This window comes from Carettochelys insculpta, chromosome 22 (assembly GCF_033958435.1).
Source record: "Carettochelys insculpta isolate YL-2023 chromosome 22, ASM3395843v1, whole genome shotgun sequence".
Lineage (NCBI taxonomy): Eukaryota > Metazoa > Chordata > Testudines > Carettochelyidae > Carettochelys > Carettochelys insculpta.
The window spans coordinates 13,545,425-13,557,497 of NC_134158.1; the positions used below are offsets into that span (position 1 = coordinate 13,545,425).

At 66.6% G+C, this 12,073-nt stretch overlaps 1 protein-coding gene across 6 annotated transcripts; it reads right to left on the reverse strand.

Moving 5' to 3' along the window:
• Positions 1-764: 764 nt before the first annotated feature.
• On the reverse strand, positions 765-11,764 carry ARAF (A-Raf proto-oncogene, serine/threonine kinase). 6 transcript variants are annotated; one of them, XM_075016463.1, is made up of 16 exons: positions 11,729-11,764; positions 10,403-10,623; positions 9,630-9,733; positions 9,246-9,348; positions 7,446-7,600; positions 7,046-7,138; positions 6,422-6,569; positions 6,175-6,202; positions 5,655-5,800; positions 4,946-5,148; positions 4,372-4,548; positions 4,228-4,274; positions 3,649-3,767; positions 2,848-2,979; positions 2,330-2,464; positions 765-2,007 (listed from the first exon to the last, which is right to left on the reverse strand). In XM_075016463.1, the coding sequence occupies exons 2-16, from the start codon at positions 10,598-10,600 to the stop codon at positions 1,870-1,872; spliced, it is 1,926 nt and encodes a 641-aa protein (XP_074872564.1). In that variant the 5' UTR covers positions 10,601-10,623; positions 11,729-11,764; the 3' UTR covers positions 765-1,869. The 6 variants fall into 6 exon arrangements, with proteins under 6 accessions (XP_074872564.1, XP_074872562.1, XP_074872560.1 ...); XM_075016461.1 differs by lacking the exon at positions 11,729-11,764 and adding an exon at positions 11,544-11,658 and having other exon boundaries at positions 6,461-6,569; XM_075016459.1 differs by lacking the exon at positions 11,729-11,764 and adding an exon at positions 11,544-11,658.
• Between the last annotated feature and the right edge of the window lie 309 nt (positions 11,765-12,073).

The following is a 12,073-nucleotide window of genomic DNA, read 5'->3' on the forward strand; positions in this document are numbered from 1 at the left end:
CCCCAGCATCCTCCACAGTCCCTCTACTTCAGCCCCCCAGAAACCCCCCCAGATCCCTCCCCCTGCACCTGAGCACTCCCCCCCCCCCCGTGACTCCCGTCAGCCCACCCACAATGTACCCTGCATGGGCAAGGGGGAGGGCAGAGCTGGCATTGTGGGTGGGCTAGATGCAGCCTGCTGTGAACTAAGTACCCCCCCAAAACTCTCACCCAAGCCCCCCATGACATTCCATGCCCCCAGCCTTCCTGTGCTCTTCCCATGAGACCCCACGTACCAGCAGCCCACCTCCCTTTCCACAGCTCCCCAGCCAGCATCCTTCCTACCCCCCGACCAGCTCCCCTGCCAGCACCCTCTGGGCTCCCCATTACCCCCAGCCCACCCCCTCCCCACCCCCAGCCAACACCCTCCCTGCCCCCGACACCAGCTCCCCCTGTACAGAGCTCAGAGTCTTGCCCCCTCTATTTTTGAGTGCCCCCAGCACAGTGTCATGACGCCCCCCTGCTCGTGATGTTTGCCTGTCGTTTCCGTGTCGTGCCATGGCGCTTCGACCCCCTGCCCCCAACTGGGTCCCGGGGGCACAGGAGGGAGCCCAGGATCGGGCCCTTCTGCCCCAGCCCAGTTGCTGCCCCCTCCCCTCACTTCCCCTTGTGATGGGAATTGAGTGTGAGGAGGCAGCTGAGCACAAGCTCCCCCCACCATTAGTGATTCTTGTGACACTGTTGTGGGTCCCAATTGTCTGTGATGTCAAAGAAACACAGTGTAAGTCTAAGAGACCAGAGACCAATCTATTAAAATAGAGATTTAACAGCCCTTGGGCACAGTTAATGCAGCCACCTCTGGGCATGGCCACTGGAAACAGCCGCACATAACACTGCACGGCGTATGCTTGCTGGGTGATGAGATGCAGCCTCTTCTGCGGTGGGGCCGCTGGGAAATAGCTGCACATTCCACCCTAGGGGGACGGCCCACCCGATCAAGAGATGCAGCCACCTCTGGGGCAACACAGCTGGGAACAGCTTTACACAATGCCGCAAGGAGAGAGCTGGGCAGGTGATGAGATGCAGCCATCTCTGGGATGGGGCCGCTGGCAAATAGCCACACAAGCCACGCTGGGGCCCAGGGACCATCTGTCCTGATTTTCCTGGGACCGACCCTTATATAAGTTGGCCAGCCGGCACCCTGACTTTTTTACAAAAATGGGAGAACTGTCCTGTACTTTGTGGGGCTCCTGTTCCCTGGCACCCGGTGTCATGGGGCAGCAGCCTCTGCTGCGGGCAGCTGCCCAGTTCCCCGGTGCCCTGGGCCTCAGGGCGGCAGCTCCTGCTGCAGGGGAGCTCATTGGATGGGTGGCTGCCCCATTCCCCAGCACCCTGTGCCATCCTGCTGCAGGGAAGATCTTCTGTGGGGCACCTTCCCCGTTCCCCAGCATGGCAGCCCCCGCTGCATTCCCTGGTGCCCTCTGCCTGGGGGCTGCAGAGCCCCGATTTTCAGCATCCCGCCCCCGCCCCAGGAGCTCACGGAGCCCCTTCCTCCGCTCCCTCTCATGGGAAGGCTGCAGAGCCCTATTGCCAGTGCCTCACCGTGGGGCAGCAGCCCCCACAGCACCAGCAGGCCACCCAGGTCATAGGGGGATGGCCCAGCGTGTGAAGAAATGCACCGAGCTGACACCTGCCTCCTATGGTCTCATTTTATCTCCCACCTTCCCCTGGCTAGAAACGCCCAGTGATCCGCACCCGGCCTCTGGAGCCGCTGGGTGCTGGGACCCCCCCGGCTGCCTGGCTCCTGTAGTGCCCCCCGGCGCAGGGGTTGGGGCAGAGTGAAGAGCAGCTCCTGGCACCGAGGAGGGGGGTGTCTGTCCGTCTGTCCAGGCTAGGCAAGGGGGCGCAGGGGCGACGGGGGAGAGGAGCCCAGGGGGTCGGGGTGGGAGGCACGGTGCAAGGTGGGCTCGGACACACTTCGCTCCAGCTTGGGCAGGAAGCGCTGCAGCTGCTCCACCGCGGCCAGGATCTGGGGGGGAGAAAGGGGGTGAGAAGGATCCCCAGAGCTCCCTCCCCCCGGAGCCAGGGAGAGAACCCAGGCGTCCGGGCTCCCTGCCCCCTCCGCATTCCCCTCCCGATCCAGGGAGAGAACCCAGGCGTCCGGGCTCCCTGCCCCCTCCGCATTCCCCTCCCGAGCCAGGGAGAGAACCCAGGCGTCCGGGCTCCCTGCCCCCTCCGCATTCCCCTCCCGAGCCAGGGAGAGAACCCAGGCGTCCGGGCTCCCTGCCCCCTCCGCACTCCCCTCCCAAGCCAGGGAGAGAACCCAGGCGTCCGGCCCCACCCCCACTCACCTGGGGGAAGAGGGGTCTCTCCTCCCGGTTGAACTTGAGGCAGTTCACCATGAGCCGCTTCAGGGCCTTGGGGCAGGTGCTGGGCACCCGGCTCATGTCAGGGGACAGGTAGCCCCGGCCCACCATGAACAGGATCTAGGGGCAGGCAGTGGGTCAGGGCCAGGCCCCCATGTAGTGCCCCTGGAGCTGTGTGATGGGGGGGAGGGAGGGGCCCAACGGGGCTGGCAGGGGCTGTGGGGTGGGAGGAGGGGCCCAAGGAGTGGGGGGGGGGTGCCGTGGGGCAGGAGAGGCACTGTGGGGTGGAGGCGGGGTGCTGAGGTGGCACTGTGGGGCAGGAGTGGCACCATGGGGCACAGGCAGGGTGCTGAGGCCACGCTGTGGGGCAGGGGTGGGGCACTGAGGTGGCGGCGTGGGGCAGGAGTGGCACTGCGGGGTGCTCAGGCTGCACCATGGGGCAGGAGCGGTGCTGTGGGGCAGAGGCAGGGTGCCGAGGCGGTGCCGTGGGGCGGGGCGCGTACCTGGTCGCGGCTGCGGACGTGGGCGTAGGGCAGGCTGCCGGTGCTGAGCTCGTACAGCACCACGCCGTAGGCGTAGACGTCGGACTGGAAGCTGTAGGGGCTGCCGTCCTGCATGCGGATCACCTCGGGTGCCTGCGGGGGGCACGACACAGGGCCCTGCAGCCACCACGCGCAGCCGTGGGGCACAGCTGGGGATGCAGGGGGCAGGGGCGCCATGGGGCACAGGCGGGGATGCGGGGGGCAGGGGCGGCATGGGGCACAGGCGGGGATGTGGGGGGCAGGGGCGGCGGGCACAGGCGGGGATGTGGGGGGCAGGGGCAGCGTGAGGCACAGATGGGGATGTGGGGGGTAGGGGTGCCAGGGGGCACAGGCGGGGATGTGGGGGGCAGGGGCACCGGGGGGCACAGGCAGGGATGAGGGGGCAGGGGCGCCAGGGGGCACAGGCGGGGATGTGGGGGGCAGGGGCACCGGGGGGCACAGGCAGGGATGAGGGGGCAGGGGCGCCAGGGGGCACAGGCAGGGATGAGGGGGCAGGGGCGCCAGGGGGCACAGGCGGGGATGTGGGGGGCAGGGGCACCGGGGGGCACAGGCAGGGATGAGGGGGCAGGGGCGCCGGGGGGCACAGGCAGGGATGAGGGGGCAGGGGCGCCAGGGGGCACAGGCGGGGATGTGGGGGGCAGGGGCACCGGGGGGCACAGGCAGGGATGAGGGGGCAGGGGCGCCGGGGGGCACAGGCAGGGATGAGGGGGCAGGGGCGCCAGGGGGCACAGGCGGGTGTTATGGGGCGCTGGGGGCCCTCACCATCCAGAGCACGGAGCCCCGAGGCTGCTCGACCTGGCGGGCCCCGCTCCAGCGCGTCTTCACGGTGGCCAGGCCGAAGTCCCCGATTTTCACCGTAAGCCCCTCGTGCAGGAAGATGTCTGGGGTGGGGTTAGGGGGCAACCAGCACCGGCGAGGCCCCAGCCGCCCCCATGGCAGCCACCACCCCGTGGTCCCCTCCTCCCAGCCCCCTACGGGGTAAGCAGTCAGTGCTACCGCCAGCCCTGTGTCCCCCGGCCCTGCCCCCACCTCCAAACAGCCCTGCCCCCACCCTGACCTTCCCATCCCCCAGCCCTGCCCCCACCTCCAACCCCCCATCCCCAGTCCTGCTGCCACCTCCGACCCCCTGTTCCCCATCCCATCCCCTGCCTCCAAGCCCCCATCCCCCGTCCCCACCTCCAATGCCCTGTCCCATCTCTGCCCCCACCTCTGACCCCCCCGTCCCCATCCCTGACCCCACCTAACCCCCATCCCCTGGCCCTGCCGCCACCTCAGACCCCACCCCCCCAATTTCCCAGCCTGACCGCATGGGGGGCCTGGTTTCGGGGGGCAGGCGGATACTATTGGATTTCAGGTCCCGGTGGATGATGTTCTTGGCATGAAGATAACTGGTGGGGAGAGAAATTGGGGGGAGCCCCGTTAATAGCACCCCAGCACGTCAGCCCCCCATGAACGCCGCCCCCTCCCACGCGGCCTGGCACTCACTCCATGCCCTGGGCGGTCTGGCGCGCCACCTCGGTGCGGGCGGGGGCGTCCAGCCGGGTCTCGCAGACGTGCAGGTGCCGGTACAGGCTGCTGCCCTCGCACCACTGCGTGATGATGGCGAAGCTGGGCCGTGTCATGAACCCCATGAACAGCAGCACATTCACGTGGCGGGTCCGCCTGCGGGGGAGGGGCGGGGACCTCACCTGAGCACCAGGTGCCCCCAACCCCACGCCTGGACACCTGGGTCCTCCCCCAACCGCCACCCCCTGGACACCTGGGTCCTCCCCCAACCGCCACCCCCCGGACACCTGGGTCCCCTTGACCACCAGACCCAATGACCACTGTCCTCTTCTGACCTTCCAGGGACCCCCTTAACCACCTGTGTCCCCCTAACACCCATTCCCGGATGCCTGGGTCCCCCCAAACTGCTCACACCCGAGAGGCTGCGGTCCCTCTTGCTCCATGAACTCCCGGGTGTGGGGTCCCTCCTGGCTTGCCCGTACTGTCACCGAGGCCCCCTCCCACTGGCCTTGTGCAGCAGATCCCTCCCACCCCCGGACGCCGGGGTTCCTACCTGAGTACTTGCATCTCGTTCTTGAAGGCCTGCACCTGCTGGGCCGTGGGCTGCGTCACCTTGAGGATCTTGACAGCTACGTGGCCGTGCCAGCGGCCCTGATAGACGGTGCCGAAGGAGCCGGCGCCCACCCGGCGCAGTAGTGTCACCTCGTGGGGGGGCACCTCCCACTGGTAGCCCGAGTCCCGGTAGCCCAGGGCCTTCTGCAAGGGGCGACAACACACAGAGGGCTGTGGGGGGGCTTGCCCCGGCCCCCCCGACCAACCCCAGCACAGGCCAGGCTCTGGCTAGCTTGGGGGGACGCCCCAGCCCGCCTGGTGCCCTGCCTCAGTTTCTCCAGTGCAAATCCGCAGAGCACACTCAATCCCAGCCTCCTCGGGCCCCTCAAGCCCCCAGGAGGGGAAGCTCCCCCCGGGAGCTGCCTCTTTTCCACCTGCCCCACGGTCTGACCCCCACCACACCGGCGGGGCCGTTCGCTCAACTCCCCAGCTTTGGCCCCATCTGCAGGATGCCGGGAGCAGGACTGGTGCCTTCCACAGCTAATGCCCCCGCAGCCCACCATCAGCCTTCCTCGCCATGGAGGTCGGGGTCACAGGCCCGGAGTGGGAAACTCAGGGTCAGGAGGTGAGGTGCTGATGTGGGAGGGGGGCTGGGGGAGCTGGGCACGGTGTCGGGGGGCAGGGACCCTGGGGTGGATCCCTCCACTCACCACCTTCTTCTTGTCCTCGGCCGACGATGCTGACCCCTTTCGCTCCTTGGGGGGCTGTGGGGGGGACTTGGGGGGTGGGCCGCGGCGTCCAGCAGGGTCCCGGGCAGAGGAGGAGCCTGGCGGGGAAACTTCCCCCCCGCCTGGCACTGGGCAGAGAGAGCAGAGTCGGCTGGGATCCCAAAGGTGTCCCCTGACCCAGAGATCCTGCTCAGCCCCACAACCTGCCTGGCCACTGCAGCATGCCCCAGCCCCCATTCCTTGCAGTGCCCCCTCGAGCCCCCATCCCCTGCAGTGGCCCAACCCCCTCAAGCCCCACACCCCCTGCAGCACCCCATGCCCATGGACAGTCCCATCCATTCCCTGAAGTGCCCCCCAGGCCCCCCCACCCTGCAGTGACTCCCCCTGTCCTCTGCAGCGCCCCCTTGAACCCCCATCCCCTGCAGCATCACACCCGCTTCACCCCCCGGCGCCCTCGTGTTGTGCCCCCTGCAGCCCCTGCCCCCAACCTCCGAGCACTCACCCTCCATCAGGAAGCTGGCGGCCGGGCTCTGCAAAAAGGGAGAGTTCAGAGTCTGGGAGAGAAAACGATCCCACCCAGGTCTATCCGTCTGCAGGTCCCCGACCCTGTGCACCCTGCTGCCAAGGCTGAGCCCTGGGCATGCCCCCCAAGTCCTTCGCCCTGGCTCGGCCCCACTGCCGGCACTCTCTTACTCCCCGCGTGGGGGCCAGGCCCTGTCCCCCACTGCTTGCCACGGCTGGGCTCTCACCTGGGGGCTGGCGCTGTCTGGGGGCTCGGCAGTGCTCACCATGTGCACGTTGGGGGTGGATGTGGAGCGGTGGCGCTGGAGGGGCGGCCCCCCACTGGGGGGCTCCGGGAAGCTGAAGGCATCTGGGCTGAGGTGCTGCCGGTGGGAGCTGGTGGAGGGGGAGGGTCAGTACCTGCCTTCTCCAGGCCGCGCCCCAAGCTCGGGACGGACCGTGCTCTGGGGCAGAGTCCGGGGCCCCATTCTCCTCCTGGGGGGGGCCACACAGCCCCCTCCTGCTAGTCCCCTTCTCCCCACACCGGTGATGGCTGGATCCAGCCCCAGGCCCATATCCGAGGGGAAATCCCGACTCCGGATTCCTGGCTACACCTCCTGCGAGCCCACCCACTGGTCGCAGCAGGGACCCGCCACCTCATTCGGAATTGGCTCCCCCCCTCTTGAGCAGGAGCCCTGCCCAGAAGAACACACCCCCCAGGCAGCCATGGAGCCATGTGACAGCAGGTCTCTCGCTGGCAGCTGCTCGCGCAGCCCTGGGGTCGCTCTGTGTTACCCCCCTGCAATCTTTCTCCCTCCGGGTGGTTTCCTGGTTTCCTCCAGCACCCTGCCCTGGGACTGGGGCTCCCGTACCTGGTGAGTTGTGGCGTTAGAGGGGCTGGGCTGGGCCAGGCCGAGGGGGAATCCTGCCCCTGCACGTCAGGGTATGGGCCGTGGCTGTAAACGCTGTGGGGGAGAGAGAGCATGTGGGGTGTGGATGCTCTGCAATCCCCACTAGCCCAGGCCTGAGCTCTCCCCCCAACTCTGCCGGTGCCCCTCACTCCCAACCCGCAGCCCCCCGCCCCCGATTTGCACTCAGCCGTGCTGATATCTCCTGCCTTCTCCTTCCCACGGGCGCCCGGACGCCTGGCTCCCTTTGTCCCCCAGCAGGCTGGGGAGGGCCCCTGGCTACGGCGCTGTGGAGGAGCAGGCCACCACCAGGGCTCAGGCAGTGGCATGGTGGAGGGCGATACCTGCCAGGGGGGCTACTCACTGCTGGTGGGCCACAGCCAGGTCGAAGCAGACACTGGGCACGCGGCTGCTGCAGTGCTGGTGGAATTTGTAGCCGCAGGTCTGGCAGCGGAACCCGTGGAAGAGGAACTTGAGGCAGAAGTCGCAGAAGGCCAGACTGAAGAAGGTCTTACGGACCTGGGGGGCAGGGGGTGGTGCAGGTGAATCAGGATGGACAGACACCCGACCTGGGAAGAGCTGCCCTGGAGAGTTGTGGGAGGGTCTCCTGGGGGTTGGTGAGTTGTGGGAGGGTCTCTGGGGGCCGGTGAGTTGTGGGAGGGTCTCTGGGGGTTGGTGAGTTGTGGAAGGGTCTCTGGGGCCGGTGAGTTGTGGGAAGGTCTCTGGGGGTTGGTGAGTTATCGGAGGGTCTCTGGGGGCTGGTGAATTATCGGAGGGTCTCTGGGGGTTGGTGAGTTGTGGGAGGGTCTCTGGGGGTTGGTGAGTTGTGGGAGGGTCTCTGGGGGCCAGTGAGTTGTGGGAGGGTCTCTGGGGCCGGTGAGTTATGGGGGGTCTCTGGGGCCGGTGAGTTATGGGGGGTCTCTGGGGGTTGGTGAGTTGTGGGAGGGTCTCTGGGGGTTGGTGAGTTGTGGGAAGGTTTCTGGGGCTGGTGAGTTGTGGGGGGTCTCTGGGGGTTGGTGAGTTGTGGGAGGGTCTCTGGGGGCCGGTGAGTTGTGGGAGGGTCTCTGGGGGTTGGTGAGTTGTGGGAGGGTCTCTGGGGCCGGTGAGTTATGGGGGGGTCTCTGGGGGCCGGTGAGTTGTGGGAGGGTCTCTGGGGGTTGGTGAGTTGTGGGAAGGTCGCTGGGGGCTGGTGAGTTATGGGGGGTCTCTGGGGGCCGGTGAGTTGTGGGAGGGTCTCTGGGGGTTGGTGAGTTGTGGGAGGGTCTCTGGGGGTTGGTGAGTTGTGGGAAGGTCGCTGGGGGCTGGTGAGTTATGGGGGGTCTCTGGGGGCCGGTGAGTTGTGGGAGGGTCTCTGGGGGCTGGTGAGTTGTGGGAGGGTTTCTGGGGCTGGTGAGTTGTGGGGGGTCTCTGGGGGTTGGTGAGTTGTGGGAGGGTCTCTGGGGGCCGGTGAGTTGTGGGCGGGTCTCTGGGGGCCAGTGAGTTGTGGGAGGGTCTCTGGGGGCCGGTGAGTTGTGGGAGGGTTTCTGGGGCTGGTGAGTTGTGGGGGGTCTCTGGGGGTTGGTGAGTTGTGGGAGGGTCTCTGGGGGCTGGTGAGTTGTGGGAGGGTCTCTGGGGCCGGTGAGTTATGGGGGGGTCTCTGGGGGCCGGTGAGTTGTGGGAGGGTCTCTGGGGGTTGGTGAGTTGTGGGAAGGTCGCTGGGGGCTGGTGAGTTATGGGGGGTCTCTGGGGGCCGGTGAGTTGTGGGAGGGTCTCTGGGGGCCGGTGAGTTGTGGGAGGGTTTCTGGGGCTGGTGAGTTGTGAGGGGTCTCTGGGGGTTGGTGAGTTGTGGGCGGGTCTCTGGGGGCCGGTGAGTTGTGGGCGGGTCTCTGGGGGCCGGTGAGTTGTGGGCGGGTCTCTGGGGGCCGGTGAGTTGTGGGAGGGTTTCTGGGGCTGGTGAGTTGTGGGAGGGTCTCTGGGGGCCGGTGAGTTGTGGGAGGGTCTCTGGGGGTTGGTGAGTTGTGGGAGGGTCTCTGGGGGCCGTTGAGTTGTGGGAGGGTTTCTGGGGCTGGTGAGTTGTGGGAGGGTCTCTGGGGGCCGGTGAGTTGTGGGAGGGTCTCTGGGGTTTGGTGAGTTGTGGGAGGGTCTCTGGGGGCCGGTGAGTTGTGGGAGGGTCTCTGGGACTCACGAAGTTGTGCATGGTGAGTGGCACCTCGTCCAGCACCTCGACATAGAGAACCTGCCCCTCCAGGGGGGTGATGTCCGTGTCCCAGTTGGTCACCAGTTTCGTCCTGGGCAAGAGAGATGGGTCAGGAATGGGACCAGGACAGGTCCCCACCCAAACCAGCGCTGCCCCTTCCTCCCACCCCCCAGCCCTGCCATTTCCTCTCCCTCCCAACCCACAGCCCCTCACAGCCCAGCCCTGCCGGTGCCCCTCACTCCTGCCATGCCGCCCCTTCCCCCCCAGCCCTGCCAGTGCCCCCCCAGCTGACCCATAGCCCCTGACAGCCGAGCCCTCTCAGTGCCCCTCCCTCCCAACCCCCAGCCCTTCCCTCCCCGCAGCCCCACTCACCCGCCCAGGCACCGGTACACCACACAGCAGTCCTGGTTCAGCCCTCGCACCTTCAGTGCTTTGTCCAGGGCGTCGTAGACAGTGGCTCCCGGCCGCACGTTGACCTGGCGAGGGAGGGGCTTTCACACAGCTCCTGCCCCCAACCCCTGCACTGGGGAGCTCACCTTCCCCCCGTGTGGAGAATGCCACGAACCTATGCTTGTGCAAGGGCCTGGCTGGAGAGGCAAGGAGGGGAGCCATGCAACGAGACACACCTGTGTGCAATTGCACAGCCTGTGCTCACGATCGACCGCACACCCAATGTGGTGTGCACACTTGCACACTTCGGGGGTTGTGCAAGGAGCCGTGTGTGTGTAATTGCACATGCGGTGCTCACACTCCCCTGCATGCCCAGGCAGCTGTGCCTCGAGCCATGAGGGAGTGCGATCACACAGACTGTGCTCACGCTCCCCTGTACATACCGTGTGCACCAAGGTAAGGGGGCGTGCAAACACACAGACCAGGGTCACACTTAGGGAGCTGTGCAACAAGACATGTGTGGCATTGCACGCTGGGTGCTTACACTCCTCTGCAAACCATAGGTACTCTCCAGCAGCCCTGCGCTGAGCCACACGCCTGTGCAGTCATACGAGCCACACTCACACTCCTTGCACAAGTAGGGAGTTGTGCACACGATTGGCAGCAGAGGGACAGAGACACACACTTGTGCCAGGGCCTGGTGGAGCTACCGCTCACTCCCAACACCAGCCCTGGGGACGCCCCCCCCCACCTACCCCAGCAGCAGTGCCGCTCACCACAGTCCGCTGCTGGTTGGGCAGATAGACCTTGACAGTACCGGCGCCAGCGCCTCCGCCTGGCTCAGCTGTGGGGCTCTCATCCGGCGCTGGCCCCCGGGGCATCTCCACAGGCACCGGGCAATCCACACGCAGGCCATTGGCGACGGCACAGGATGATTCCGGGCAGCGCCGCATGAGGGAGGTCACGGGGGTGCAGCCTGTGGGGAGGAGCAGAGTGAAGCACACATGACCACCTGCAGCAAGGAAGGACCCCCACACACAGCACAGCACCCCCCCACCTCCACCTGCAGCACAGCACCCCACTGCAAGCAGGGACACCCCGCAGCACAGCACAGCACCTCCCCACACACCTCCACCTGCCCCCTGCAGCATGGTGATGCCCCCTCACCCTGCAGCCCCCCACTGAACTTTCGCCCCCCACTGCGGCAAAGTGCCCTTTAGCCACTGGATCCACCAACACTTGGTTCCCCTCAACCCTGCTCTGCTAACTCAGTCTTAATCCTGGGTTTTCTCCCTAGCACTGAGAGGGAAGGAGGTTTAGTGGCTAGAGCAGGGTGTGGATGAGCCAGGACTCCTGGGTTCTCCCCAGCTCTGGGAGGGGACTGGGGAAACAGCAGGGGCTCTAGCTGACAGCAGCCCACTCTGCATGGGTTGTTGAGGGGGTGCGGGTTCATCAAAAGCTGAGAACTAGTGTCTTTGGGGCTAGTGAAGCCATGGGGTGAAAACCAGTCCCCAGCTACTCCCAGTGCGGAGCAGCATAAAAACATCCCCCCCAAGGATGGAGAGAGCCCATGGCACTGGCCGCTGCCGGGCGCAGAGGAACAGCTTGGCGCTGGGATGCAGCCAGTCCTAGCGCAGGGCACCTGGAAAAACAACCACACATAACGTGGGGAAGGGGGTGGGAAAGTCCATTTCACTTTGGGACCAGCGCAGCAGCCACCATCCCCCTCTGCTATGAGGGATAGAAGATTCCATGGGGGGGTGCGCCTCCCCCTCCCTCCTGGAATGGGGTGGGCAATGCCATTGTCGGGGGCGGGGGGAGCTATGTGCTGCAGCCCCACGCTACGGGAAGGAAGATTCCATTGCACGGGGGCGGGGGGGGCGCTGCAGCACCCACCGCAAAGGCTATGGAGGGAAGATTCCATTGCCGGGGGAGTAGCAGCCCCCACCTGCACCACTATGGGAGGAGGTTCCATTGTCCGGGGGGGCGCTGTAGCCCCCACTTCGCTGTGCCGGGGGTGGGGGTGGGAGATTCCATTGCTTTGGGCGGCGGGGGGGCGAGGTGGAGTAGGAAGTTCCTACCTGTCACAAGGAATCAGCCACCATCTTGAATGAAAGTACCAAAGGGGTGTGGCCTGGAGCCTGACGTAAGACGGGGCGGGGCCTGCGTGAGAAAGGAGGGGGTTTAACCCTTCCCCTGCTGCAGGAAGCCTGGGGTCTCTGCCGCGGCCTGGGAGGTTTGGTGGGTTAAGGGGGTGTGTATGGGAGCCCGGACGCCTGGGTGCCCCAGGCTTGGAGGGGCCTGTCCCCGGGACTCGTGGCCGCAGGACGGGGCCAGTTAGATGACGGCGGACAGGCCCTGGGCTGCTGAGAGACCCAACAATAACTGCAGGGCCGGCGGGGGGAGGCGGAGCTGCGCAGGGGCAC